Here is a 15374-nt window from a genome sequence, read left to right as displayed (position 1 = left end):
CAAAATTCACTTATGTGAATATTAGAGAGACAACAAAGTTGGCATCTGACCCATTAAGAAAATTGACACTTTATATGATTTAAATGCTATGGGCATTTTTATATCATTTGATTTATTTTGCAAATATTAAATGAAAATGCTGTTGCATGAATTGAATGTAATGAAGGTGTAAGTTACAGATGAAAAGGAAAAAACACCGGAAATCCCCTGCCCTTTAAAGAAGAATATATATCACGCCTTCACTCAAAGCACGAAAAATTAATCTAAAATGGTTTCCCATATGAAATGCCATATATATACATGTAGATAAGCACATCTGAATAATGCCTAAAGAAATTTAAGAAAAAAAATCTCATTTTTAAACAAAAACTTCGCACAGAAAAAAAGACAGGTACTAGAAGAAGGAAGCAGATGATAGAACGATAGTAGAAGTAAATACCGCTGACGATGCTGACCTTTCTCCTACCTTGCTGATCGTTATGGCGGAGGGGAATTTATTTTATAATCCAAAGAAAATTTCAGTTTTGGAATATTTGATTCCATGAATCCATCTTGTAATATTTTTCACTTGCTTGTGAGATGAAGGTATTTAAAAAATAATAATCAAAATATTATTTGATAATATATGAAAACAATAGTTCAAAGATAGCATGAATGTGTATCTAAAACAGGTTTCAATTGTAAAATATATTGTACTATTGACTGGATAAAAATACTTCATTATAATCAATATGAACTGTATCTTATGAATTCGATTAATTCTTTTTCCTTCTTTTTTACAGGGGAGCAATATCTATATAATTATGAATGATCTACATTTAAATTAATGTTTCTACAATAAACATATGCAAACATTTCAGGAAGTGGTATTGTCTGGTGTTTTAATAATCAAAATATGTTATGTATTTTCGTTAAAATGTCAATTATTCATCTCGGTTTGGTAGAATTATCTGATAAACATTACATGGTATTTTCCCTATATTCAAAATAAAAACCAAAACTTATGATATTATGTTACAAAAAATGTAAGTGTAGTGTTTTATCTGTATAATTGAGGAAAATCGTGATAATTACATGTACCTTACATGTGTTTTGCATAAATAAGGAAAGATGGAATTGATTTACTTGCTAGAATATATTTGAGACGTCATTACAAGCAATGTTCCCTGTGATACTACTGGAAAAACCTATTAAACCTTTTACGCAACTTCGCCTAACTAAAAAATCCATATATACCATATGTGAAGGTTGTGGTAGATCGTGGTATGAATTACAAATGGGCGACTGTTGGTTATATACGTTGACATCAATTATATATAGAACTGTACATATCATATTTTAATCAAGTTTCGTTTTATAAATAATGTGTGTGTGATGGTATCAGCCCGACATCAAAGAGGTTAATGAATGGGGTTTTTAAAATGTGTGACCCTTATATACTAGTCGATTTTAGGACGAGTTATCCTTTGAATGTTAATTTTAAAATACATTTATTTACCGAACACTGCTCTCTCTCTCTCTCTCTCTCTCTCTCTCTCTCTCTCTCTCTCTCTCTCTCTCTCTCTCTCTCTCCTCTTGTAATGTGCATTTTTAAACCTCATGATGTGTGTGTTACTGACCTTGTTTTATGATCGATAAAAACTTTGGTAACCAGATACAACAGATACATAGCCACCTATTCATATTTGTCATCGAACATGCGATACATGTAATACAAAATATGTGATTTGTTTTATATGAAAAGCAATTCCAGAAAATAATTAAGCAATAATCTATGTCTAGTCTATTCTTGAAAATCATGATCAAGGAGGTAAAACAGATCCAATTAACATAGACATATTTGTGAGAAAACTTTAAAAGAAGCCTTACGATTAACAGAAATAAATGTATTTAAATACAAAGCAAGAATTTTTACATGCATAAAATGTAGATGTTAGCAGCATATCACTCTGTATAATTACATGTATTGTCAATTTTAGCGTATGCAATGAATAGCAATGACCTGTTAACCAATTAAGAACCCATGGGGTATCAAAAAAGAATACATTCAAATCAAAACATTGTGTAATAAAAAATCATGTTATATTTGTGTCATATTACTGTACAAGAATTTCGAGTGCACCATCTGCCTGATTCTAGCAATGAAGTTTAGCAATGCGATTTTCTTGTTTAAAACTTGCACTCTTAATCAAAAATGGAATTTTAAATAATCATTGTCAATATGGTAAAATTGTTAGATAATATAGTTTTGCGTCTCAATTGTTTCATCTTATAGAACTCGGGGCTTGAGTAAACAGAAATCAATTTCAGTAAATATAAAGATATCAAATGTAACATTTGGTAATCATGTGTGTAATATTTTGTAATGATTTTGTAAGCAATTTAATCTACCTTAATTTTCTTTTCTTTATCATATCTAAATTAACATGTTATTTTCCTACCAGTGAGTGTATATCTGCTACAATATACGGTCTGATATATTTTCCATTTAGAATCTTATTGCTGCGCTTTTGATATTATTATAAAAAAGTAAGACAAAATGGAAATGTGTGAGCTGATTTCATTTGATTGTTTGCCAGCAAAGCTTTCAAAATTGGCGCAAGTGCAAAATAAATAATACCTCTAATGATCGTTTAGCGTGAGGTGTTTGTAATTTGATAGTAAAAGTGGTTTGAGTTTTTGTATAAAAATTTGTCCCAAGCAAGGCAATGACCACTTTTGGTTTTTCCGATACAAATATGACAAGGTAATCTCTCTCTTCTCTCTCTCTCTCTCTCTCTCTCTCTCTCTCTCTCTCTCTCTCTCTCTCTCTCTCTCTCTCATGATATAATATTACTAAGTTATTGGGTTTTTTTTTATTTCAATTGTAAATTTGAAAATCATTTTCAGAATCTGCTATTTGTTGATGAGCTTCGCTCTTCTTGTGGCGGTAACTGCACACGCAACTCCACAACAAGTGGTGACTAGATACAACAATTACAAGGCGATATGCAATGGAATGGGTTATGAAAATGTGCGCTGCAAAGGTTTGGAAAAACATTTTATTTTTAAATTTTGATTTTAGGATTGACAAAACATATGGTAGCATATAAGTCAGGGTTTTCCATAACCCTTAAATATGACTATGTAGAAACGTCATGGAAACTCTTTCGTACACAGCAGTAAAATTTCGCTATACAACTGACCGGGTACACAGCTGAAATATTCTGCTATTTTTTTTTAATTGAACGCTGCAAAGTACATGTACGTAATAAGAATTATCCGTTGCAACTTCCCGTTTAACACTTGTATTGATTGCTGAATTTTAACCACAAATGTTTTCAGCCAATGACACGTATAAGTCGTAGGAAGTCCCTTCTGATGAGCAGGCTTTACGCAACATATGTGTGCAATAGTACAAATTATTTAAAATTATTTAAAATTATACGTAAAACTCTAAAATCTGGTGTTTATAATTCATATTAAGAATTATAACATTCATCTTTAACTGCTTCTATGTTCTTTTCCTTGAAATTATTTTAATATTTCCATTTATCCTATTTTTTCCTTAACAATATTTTATTTCTAATCCTAAAATAGATCCAATTGCTTTCCAATCTTCACTTACAAAGCAATTGGAAAACATGAAGAACCAAGAGACTGTGATCTTTGATAAAGTTTCATTAAACGAAGGAAACGCTTACGACAATAACTATTTACAGCACCGTTGGACGGGATATATTCCTTTACGTGGATAACGTTAACAAAAAGTGGAAAATATTTCCTCACTGAAATTGTGCTGAATGGCCAAAGAGTTGCATTAAATCATACCGATGGAAGGGGTCACGATGGAAATCCTATGTCAACCTCACATGCTAACATCAAAATGAAGAAAGGCGATAAGGTCTGGATCAGGACCCATGGCACCACTGGGCAGTTTGCCATTGCAAATTGGTGTTTCTTTTCTGGTTCAAAATTGTACCACATCTCTAACGACACCAACAAAAAGCACTTGAAGCTTAACACATACAATGGTTTTGTATTTTTAAATGCAAGATATATAGTCTTATAATGCATGGAAATTTGTGTGCCGACCAAATTATATAAGAAACAATTTATTTTATACTTACATCAATTGAACCATTTAAGTTTATTTGTTATTTAAAAATTTTCAAAACTAACTCAAAAATAAAAATATGCAAGTTTTTTAAATAAAGAATTCAAACAAATGGTTTTCAATATAAATGACAAACAAATAGCATAAATGATACAATGTTACCTAAATTATGTTGGGAATTTGATAATTCATTTATAATTTAGCTCAAAAGTTTGTACAGTGTAACTTTTGAGGGAGGAGAAACTGTAGTTTTACAGCGGGGCAACCCAAACTTTTCCAATCTTAAAAAACAAGTAATTCAGGGCATTTATCAAGATTTTGATACTACAATGTATTAACAACAAATTCGTAAAATGCAATTAATTGCTTGCTATATACAACCATACATTTTTTGTCCTCATGTCATCACTGTAACAAATATGGGATAATATGACTATTCAATGCGAATTCCTAAACCATGACTTGAAACGATGAAGATAATGATCGGCAACGTCACGGAAACGCCATGGAGACATACTATGAAATACTGCATGCATTCTATATTGAAATAAAGAATATTAAAGGGTCATGGTCACCATTTAAATCAAATTCTATTTTTCTATTTCTTTTTATTCTTTACAATGCTTAAGGAATGCATTTCTAATAATCAAATAAAATTTACGTAGAGTTAGTAAGATACAGGGCTCACAATTCTTTGTCATGTAAACGAGGCCCTGTCTTTGTTTACATACTAGGTTTAATATACCAATACAAATTTTTTTTCAAGCAGAATTGTCTATCTTCATATTCATTTTTTAAGCATAAATTAAAAATTCCTAACCTATAACAATTTCATTTTAAGTCTAAAACTGGATTTGCTCTTTAACATTCAAAAACAAAACAAAATCTTTGTTTAAATATCAAAGAATTGTAGTCTGTTATTGGGGTCGATTACTTTGAAAAGTGATTAAATATTTTTAAATACATTGCCAATTTTATCAATTACATGTAGTTGCAATTACAATTACATTGATTTTTTAAAATGTAATTATTCACTCTCAATTACTTTAATAAATGCAATTAATTACATTTCAATTACTTTAGTTTTATTCTTTAAAGTCTTGAGAACATATACATATATAAACAGCATTAAGATATGTAAGGCTTTATGTACGGCAATGTTTTTAAAGGTTGTAGTTCAGTTTAATGATCATTTATAAATTTTTTGAAAATGTCTAAAAAAAACAATCAACATTAAATTCATCAAGTACCGTTCAGTTCATGTTTAGTTCTGAGCAATATTTTCTCTTTAGCGAATTAATTTTTATTCACATAAACAAGTTTTTTAGGAAAGTACAACTTTCGGCAGTACAGTATATCAGTATATGAATAATAATGGCTATAATTCACAAGAATGTGATATTTAGACTCCCTCGAGTATAAAACAGGAGAGTTCTTGGGTATTAGAGAAGTTCACACCTATACACAGTTAGACCTTTACCTGGGCAGTGTGTTCATGCTGTATAAACATATTAAACATTATGAGACATTTAATTATTGTATAAATAAAAGCCTATGCGAAACACGTAAACAAACTATTTATTATTATAAGACACCTTTTGTATATTTTAAAGTTGGAAACTAAGTAATTGAAATGTAATTGAAAAGTAATTGATAATACACAATGTTTTCGAATGTATTTAAATACACTCAATTACTTGTTATTGAAAACAAACTCAATTACAAATTACTTCCAATTTCTTATAAAATGTAATTAATTACACTAAATTACAAATACTTCTTTCAATTACCCCATCCTTGTGTGGTTGCCTATTAAAAAGGCCTTACTGAGACATTAAAAAATATGACAGGGTAAACAAACTTTCTCTCTCTCTCTCTCTCTCTCTCTCTCTCTCTCTCTCTCTCTCTCTCGTGATATCATATTATTTAAAGTTTCGTTTTTACTTTTATTGTAAATTTGAAATCTCTCTCTCTCACAATGTTATTTTACTAACACTTTTGTCTTTACTTTGATTGTAAATTTGAAATTCATGTTCAGAATTTGCTATTTGTTGATGAGCTTCGCTCTCCTTGTGGCGGTAACTGCAAATGAAACGCCACAACAAATAGTGACTAGATACAATAATTACAAGGCAATATGTTATGGAATGGGTTTTGAAAATGTGCGCTGCAAAGGTTTGGAAAAACAATTCATTTTTAAATTTTGGTTTTAGGATTTGATTGATAAAACATAAGGTATTATTTATTATCAGAGTTTTCCATGGCCCGTTTGAATACTAGTAAGTAGAAGCGTCATAGAAACTCTTCCAGCCCAACAGTAAAATTTCACTGCACAACTGACAGTGGTACACAGTTTATTCTGCTATTCTTGTTTTTTAATTGAAAGCGGAAAGTTCGAAATAAGAATTTTTCCTCTCAACATATCTTTTAACCCTAATATTGATTGCTGCATTTTACGCACAAATTACCTCGCGCAATTACACATAAAGATGGTAGATTGCGACATCTGAGCAGGTGTAAAGAAGAATACCCCCCCCCCCCGAGTTGTAGAATAATTGGATGTTTTTTAAGAAAAAAGACCCATGGTTATTTCGTCATGTTAAACATGATATTAGACTTTGAAATTACTTTTATTTTCCTCAGCTGATTTTGAAGTTATATACACCGACGCTACATATAGTTTTTCATATATACGTAACAAACTCACAGACACGCACCTACATTGCCACAAAATTTATTGTTCAAACTGTTCTCTTATCGACATATGGAGGGAAAATGACGCTGCACTAGCGTAGAAATCTTCAGAACAGTACTTGTTACATAAACATAAATAATTCTGAACAACATTTTATATAGCTTTATTATCTTAAAATGATATTTGATTTACAAATTTTATGCACAGCTTGCTGAACTATATTTTATCGCAATTTTACAATTGAATGGACAACAAATTGCACTATTTACACGAATGTGATCAGAAATGTGTGCAGGTGTTGCATAACCATTCCGTAATTGAAAAAAAAAGAAACGAAAAACACATCCATACACAATGAATAATTAACATTCTCTCTCAGAGGAAATTGTTGGATAATTAACGATATAAATCCCTGAAATGATCCCAAAGCCATAGGGACTACTGGTGATACCCCTACAGCCCAAATTTGAGACCAAAAAAATGTAGGTTCCCTACACTCCATTGCTACACATATTCCTTAGATGCACACTTCAAAGACAATGGAGATAACGGCCCATCTTTTACCCCTATATCGATGTTAACATTTTAAAAAAAATGACAAAATTAGGGTGAGCTATATTAACACTCTTATATGTGATAGACACCCTCTAACGCTTGTTATAAACACATGGGAAGGTACTATACATTATCCTAGTGATTATAGATATATGAGATATAAACCCCTGGAAAGAGCCCGAAACGCTGGGGATCACATGATGGTACCCCTGCAACCCAAATTTGAGACCAGGAAAAATTAGCCCTATAGGTCCGCTTCACTGCCATGGTATTCCTTTGATGTACCCTTAGATATAAGAGAAAATGACCAAACTGTTAGCCCTATGTCATTGTGAAATGCTACAAAATAACAAAGTTCGGGCAAGCTATTTGGACCTTTTAATTGTCATATTTTTTTCCTCGAAGGGTCATGTCAAAACATGACTTGGACAAAATAATCCCCATTTCACCTTGGGATTAATATTTTGGCCGTTTTGTGCGACAGGCGCTATTTCTTTTTATTAGAATAAAATCACCATGGTAGAAATTCTGTTCATGTTATTATTGTAATGATAGGAAATCTTTTTAATATTCGATTCATGTTGTTTCCGTGGTAGTAAAAGGAAAAGGGGATAATTTTTTTAACACAAGCATGTTTACCTTTGATGTAAATATACTATCTTTTTTTTGGGGGGGGGGGATAGCTTTAACAAAGTGTCAGGATTGTTTGCCTAGACGGTCGCTTCCAATTTACGACGAATATCTACAAATGTGTGATTTGGTAAGAATATACAACAAATATAGTTGTAAAACCTATAAGTATATGTAGTACCGCATACACCTAGTAATGTACTTTATGTTGTTTTATATATTATCATACATTTTCATGATACTTTATAGGACGCGTTGAGTTTTCCATTTTTAATAGGACTGCACTTAGGATAACATTATTTTCATAACTTATGACCCCTATGGACACATACTGATTTGATTTATATTAAATATAGACGCATGTATACCTCTTATCCAGGCGAGCTTTACTGCATCTGAAGTTGTCAATGCTCGTACAATTATGGATACATTAATCATCTTGAAATTAAATAAAAGATGTCCATAATAAAATAAATATATTTTCTTCTTGAGTACTCTCAGTACTTTGGTGATCTTTTTTATTGGCCATTAGCTTCTACGGGCTTAGTGGCTGCTGTTAGTGGCTGATAGTTCAAGCCTGGTTATATCGCCTATCAATGTGGTACAAAACCACATATCTGAGCAGGCTTTACCCAGCACATTTGCGCCATATGGTACTAACTATTTAAAATTATATGAAAAACTCTAACAGTTAGTGTTATTAATTCATATATAGAATTATGGTATTAATTTTTAATCCTCTCTGTGTCCTTTTTCTTCAAACTCTTTTAATATTTTCATTTTATTCTTTTCTTAAGATATATTATTTATAATCTTAAAATAGATACAATTGCTTTCCAATCTTCACTAACCATGACTTTGGAAAACATGAAGAAACAAGAGACTGTGATCTTTGATAAGGTTTCGTTAAACGAAGGAAGCGCTTATGATTACACTTCCGGAATCTTTACAGCACCAATGAATGGAATATATTCCTTTACGTGGTCAATAGTAACAAAAGCGGGAAAATATTTCGTGTCTGAAATTGTGCGGAATGGCCAAAAATTTGCATATAATTATTCCGATGGAAGGGGTCACGATGGATGGCCTTGTCAACCTCACATGCTAACATCAAAATGAAGAAAGGCGATTAAGTGTGGATTAGAGCCCAAGCAGCCTGGGGGCAGTATGCCCATGGTGGAGATCGGTGTTCTTTTTCTGGAGTAAAATTGTAGACAATATATCTATATGGATATCAAAATAAAGTATTTGAAGGTTTAAAAAGTTCAATGTTTTTTTGTATTTTTCTATGCAAAGGAATGCAAAAATACAAGATATAAAATATTATACATACACATTGTTCATTCTTTTTTAAAATTGTACTCAGGACAGTGGCTTCAGACGCTAACGATCGTCTACCTTCTTAATTAATTCCAAAGGGAACGAGCTTGAAACAACATGGAGACGTATAAGATATTGCATGTACAATAACTAATGCAATACATTACTTATAATTGCATACAATGTATATTGAAACTTACAGGCAAATTAAAAATATTATATGCCGAATTCAATAAATGCTTTTAATGAAATAGATTGTGTTTCTTATCAGGCTACACAAATTATGAACTTTTTGCAAATTTAATTCAAACGCACTTAAAAGTATTGAATATAATATCCCATCTTTCCGGTCCTGACCTTGAACGCCCGTTGATTACATTTATTCATAACGTTGTCTCAAGCTTCTTCATTTTGACAAGAAGTTAACGCAAAAGCTTGATCGGAATGTTGGTTTCGGGCTATAAAGCATTTAGAAACAAACGAAAGAGAAAGAGGGCAACGAACACGTAAAAATTGTTTTGAAGATGAAGCCCCCGAAAGGTGTAATATTGACGTTCTATTAAATTCACTTTATGTGCAGGGGTAAAAACGGTGGTCTATATTTTTTATTGAATCGGATATTGCTTTTATTCTTTCGTACGGAATGGTATGAAGGAATAGTTGTTATCGGCATAAAAGTATTTCTATAGTATTTTTTTAAACTTGCTGCCATGCCTCTTCTCCCTTCCGTTTCTATCGATTTAATTTCCCGTAAAACATCCACAAATATACAAATAGTTTGTGAATGGTTTTGATATGACAAACTCCTGATCTGGTTCTAACATGGCAAAAATAGCACTTTAGACCAGGTCTAGTGTCAAAGCTAAGAAGAAACCAAGAATGTATATTTTTCATTTTTACTTTAATTAATTGTAAAATATACAGTTTGTGTACAAAATAGTTTGACAGTTCTATGACATTCTGACTTGGTAACACACTCTAATTATTACAAATTGATTAGGAAGTGATTTGATTAAACTGACTACCAGCAAATAGGTTGATATTTCCAATCATCTCTGATTTAAACTGTAGAAAAACTTAAACTATCAAACAGAATTTCATCCCAAATTTGCATTTGAGTTTGAAGTAATTGATTGATTTCAAACCCTGTCTGTAAGGTGGATATAAAAAAAATCCATTGCCCACCCCCTCCTACAGTTCTCTTCTGGGCAGCTGGACTCTTGGCATCTGGGGCAAAAAACTAAAATCATATAAAATTTAAATCTAATAAACAAAATTTTCATCTCTATCAAAAATGCTTTAAAATAAAAACACTACTCACTGTAGTTTCATCAATATTTATGACCATTAATTTTCGTGGATATAATGAAAATTACTGTTTCTTGGATGCAAACGTTTGCTTATTATGATCTTTTTTTTAATACAATATGTTATCAGAATTTGCTTTTCAATGAACATCAAAGCTCGTGGATTGACTGAACAAAGAAATCCATGAATATTGGTATTTAACAAATATTGATAAAACCTCAGATTTAGCCCAATCATTTAAATACATGCTTTGTATTCTCAATATTTCACACCAAAAATATATAAAAACTAGAGACGAGCTCGTTGCAAGCAACGATTAGGTTTTCCGTCGTAGCTGCGTCATACTTGTGACGTATTACAAAAAATTGATAACTGACAATAGTACAATATTAGATGTGTAAACACTGAGAAACAAAGTATTATATTTCTGTGACCGCGTAGATTTTACGGTGATAGAGAATTCGTCTGGATCTGCATCGGTCGTGTGCAGTACGAACCGGGTGAGGGAATGTTGGCGTAAAGTGTATAAGGTATAAGGTTGTGGCGCGCTGTGGGCCGTAAGCTAAAACGAAGGGTAGGTTTGCCGTATTCCCGAAGGTCCACCAGTATGCAGTTCCAGAGAAATAAACAGGCAAATGATGCAAGATTCCACATTATTGGATGAGACTCAACGATGGCGACATTAAAACAATTGAACAGACAGACAAGTTACAAACAAGTCGGATATGGCCAATAGTGGCCTCCGGACTCAAGACTCTGGGAGAGTCGGACGTGGCCGGGGCTGGCCGCTGTATTCCAGACTGCGCATTGACAATTCAACATAACTATTTATAAGAATCTTAACAATGAGTATAAATTGAAAGGTACATGTAATGATATAAGTAAGCTGAGTGAAAGGTTCACAGATATAAAATAATTTAATAAACTCAGTGAGTCTTTGATGTCCAAGAAATGAAAATCTGATAATTGCACAATGTTGTTTTAAGAGATTAACAGTCCTTGAGACATGACACTCTGTCTCGTTGAAATCACATATAAAGTATGAAAAGTGTCAATCACTAAATAAAAAAGTAACTTTGTAAGAAATAAACTGTGAGAAAAAATTACGAATTTTACAAGTAAAGTCAAAAAAAAAATTATAACTGAACAGTGCATTTTGCACGATGATACTACATGTTTATAAGCAAATACAGATCTTAACACGTTGTCTCTAGTTTGATTCGCCGCATTTTATTCACAGAGTGGGACTGTGGTTATGCCCGGTACGAAGGTAAAAAGACCATTGGCAAACGTTTTACACGCATTTTTATCGAACGCAAGCGCCAATGAATCTCTTAGTATATATGCGGAGATCCTGGAAATTTTACAAGGGGTTTTGAAGAATAATTTTGTATTTCGAGGAGGGGGAACATGCGCGGATCAGACAATTTTTCCGGGGTGGGGGTTAAAAAGTCAGACGGTTATTTGAGTTTGCCAAGGGATGTCCGAGGCATATTTGGTAAGTTTATAATGTACACGTAATTGAAAGAAATTTCGCTGGGGGCGGGGGGCGGGGGCGGGGGGGGGGGGGGGGTCTGGAACCCTTCCCCTTCTAGATCCGCGCACGGAGAAGACCGATGCCGGTAATTTTACTATAATTATAACCATTTTTATTTAAATATTCATGTTCATAATTATAAGAAAACCAATATTACCTTTCAAAGCAGTTAAAACTTAAGATACGAACCATTTAATCTCGGTGAGTATTGCGTCCGCGTACGAAAATAATGGCAATTTTCAAGAAATTCGGATGGACGATCTGTGTCCTAGGTAGTCCATCCGACTCTTTTTCTGACTAAAAGCTACAGACCTGCAGTAAGAGATTATGTTAGCATTTTACAATTTTAGGGTATAATAAAATTTCAAGAAACAACTCTTCATTGCTTTATCCGAAATATTGCATGAAAAAAAATTTACATCGCATTTTTTAAATTACAAAAGGATATTCGAAATGAACTTGGATTAACCGCTAACAAACAGGCATAAAGAGAGATTGAGAACCAATTTCTTCTCTTTTTTTTTACATCAAAAGAAATTCAAAAATAAATCAAAAAATATTTTTTCTTTGTATGCGTTAATGAAAATGTAGATCAGCAAGGGGTTCTTTGTCGTGCAAGCACCTACTTACATATATAATGTAACAAATTGTTACACGGGTCTACAACGATGACAAATATCGAAAAGGCAATATCGTGGGTGAAGGATGAATGTGTAGTTTGTTTTTTAAGTTTATTTCTGATACATGTAATTATATTTATCTGGATCGGTTATGTTTGTTAGTTTGTTTTGTTTATTAAAGAGGGGAATAAAGAAATGAGTAATTTCCAAGCACGTAGCATCGTTTTTGAAAGTGGGGGGGGGGGCAAACTCATCCAACAAATCTTGCCAAGCCAAAAAAGAATTATTATTTTTTTTAGAATTTTCCAAAATTTTCAAAATTTCACTCATAATTTCATGATTTTCACACCATTTTTTTACATGCTACAAAAATGGGGGGGGGGCAACTCCATGATAATTCAATTTTTTATGTAAATTTTAAAAAAATAGTTGCTGCGAGAAAAAGTGGGGAGAGGACATCTTTATGTCATATAACATGTGAAACTGATTTCATTCCACCCACAAGCTTGAAATAATGAAAATTTTTTAATGAAAACAATATAAATAGACGTCATAAATCCCATATCAAACGACATATTACCACTTGATTCTGCGCGTCTTTTTAATGAATTTATAAACAGCGGCAACTTCTAAAATGTATTTTTAAAGATAATGTTAGCTGCAAGTCTGTAGACCTTGTATGAAAAATTTCGGATGGTAGTCAGTTTTTCCGGGATACAGACCGAGCGGTACATATGCAGTTAAGGTAACTAAGAATGATTCCAATAAAATACTGTGTTGAGTAATGCAAGCTTTTAAGAAAGCAATACTTATATTTGTTTAAAATATAACACCCAAATACTTCGTCTTACATTCGCTATTTGTAGAACAAGCAGAACCAGTATCAGTCTGACCGGCCTCACCATATACATTGTTGGAATTTAATTGTCCTAGCATTGCATTGCTCTGCATGTACACAATTTCTTATAAAAATTAAACACTTAAAATGTTCATCTATATGGCTACACATAACGTACACACGTGATTCAAAATAACCAACACGGAAAATGGTGAAGACTTCAATCATTGAGTCTACATTTTATAGAACTTGTAAAAAACACATTGCGGGTCTGAATGTTTGTTGATATGTCTATCTATCAATATACAGTTTGTTAATTATTTTCGATTGCTAAGGCTACAGTGTATTTGATGAACATTGAACAACATTTTTTCATGCCACTTTTTTCCATGGTAGATAGCGATTGTATACAAGTATAAAGCATTTATAAAATTTATTTAATTACCTCTTTAGAATTGTGTATGGAATAAATAATTCATAAGTTGCTGCTGAAGGTTGTTTGGTATTTTCGTCTGTAGATGTTTTGCAAGTAAAAAACCTGAAACGCGGGCAAGTCATGATTAATATCCCTAATAACCGTAACTTAAATCTAGCGGCTTTGGATTCAAATATTATCGTATACGAATATTAAGTTCACTTTTTAAAATCATCTCCACGATGATAATCATATTATATCCATCGCAAATCAGTATTTTATTTTTTTTTTTTTGCTTTAAAAGAATTGTTCTATCGGGAGCAATCCCGCGTTCGTTTAAATTGCCAGCGTACATTTGTCATGTCATTAATACACATTGTGCTTTATAAGACGGCCGTGTATACGTATTGTAGAAAAGTTGAGTTTAATTACCATGCATTGGAACCATTTTATTAACACATCTCCCAGTACTGAAACAATTCAAAATGTCTCTGTTACAGTAACACAGTGGGGCGACGTGTTAAACGTGTACGTCCAGCTCTACAAGCACATGCACTATCGTCTAGGCGACGGCCTGAATACAGCTAGCGTCTCTCCTATCGATCGGTTACCTGAGTCTCCTAATGCATCTAAACATAGACAGGGGCACAGTTATGAAACAAACAACAAAAATAAGGTCAAAGAGGTTCATCTATATGAAATGAAAATGTACATATGAATAAAAACATTTAGGAATTTTATGTGGAATTATTTTTGCGCACTACATGTATCAGTTAGTGCATTACAAGAAGCCCTTTCATAACCTCATAAACGTGCGCACCCCCACAAAAATGGACCGAACTGACAACAATTGTTTCTGCAAATACTGACTATAAATTACGAAAACATTAAATTGAATACTATAGAAGGATTCAAAATTAATTTCTTTACAACTTTAATTTGCTTCAATAATGCATTAGAAATTTTTATTCCTTTTTAAGTTATTGACAAGAAACTTTGGACGCCTCTAACCCCCTAATTAAAAGGGCCAGCCCTTTTTCGGCATACCGAATGAAAGACCAAGAACTTTTAAAAGACATGTTATAACACATTTTTATCAGGTAGAAATCTAACACGGAAAATACGCGAATTTTTTTTGATTTTTTTTCTTACCTTTGTTTCAACATCTATACCACCCCTTTTATTTGCATTTAAAAAAGAAATAAAATATATCTCGCACAAATTCAATGTATCAGCTTCCAAACCAGCCCATCTTTAAGACTCTGCCAGTCATTGTTAAAGCTAAACCCCCTGGACAAAAGAAGTCGTTAAATTTTACTAAAAGGGGAATAACTCAAAACTGGATAGGGATTTTCCTCAA

The 15374-nt window shown here is 32.4% G+C and overlaps 1 protein-coding gene and 1 pseudogene across 1 annotated transcript; both read left to right on the top strand.

The window, feature by feature from the left end:
• Window positions 1–2719: 2719 nt before the first annotated feature.
• Window positions 2720–3765, top strand: LOC128159276 (uncharacterized). The gene is made up of 3 exons (XM_052822339.1): window positions 2720–2746; window positions 2890–3026; window positions 3580–3765. Exons 1-3 carry the CDS (start codon window positions 2739–2741, stop codon window positions 3735–3737), a joined length of 303 nt encoding a protein of 100 aa, XP_052678299.1. The 5' UTR covers window positions 2720–2738; the 3' UTR covers window positions 3738–3765.
• Window positions 3766–6126: 2361 nt separating this feature from the next.
• Window positions 6127–9190, top strand: LOC128159274 (complement C1q tumor necrosis factor-related protein 2-like; annotated as a pseudogene).
• The last annotated feature ends 6184 nt before the right edge of the window (window positions 9191–15374 follow it).

Source organism: Crassostrea angulata, chromosome 8, assembly GCF_025612915.1.
Source record: "Crassostrea angulata isolate pt1a10 chromosome 8, ASM2561291v2, whole genome shotgun sequence".
NCBI classification, from domain to species: Eukaryota; Metazoa; Mollusca; class Bivalvia; order Ostreida; family Ostreidae; genus Magallana; species Magallana angulata.
This window is presented reverse-complemented; position numbering and strand designations above follow the sequence as displayed.

Bases quoted from the DNA above. Each gene is read 5' to 3' on its own strand.
- LOC128159276 (XM_052822339.1), top strand. The intron at 3,027-3,579 runs GTTTGGAAAAAC...ATCCTAAAATAG, and splicing joins TGAAAATGTGCGCTGCAAAG to ATCCAATTGCTTTCCAATCT.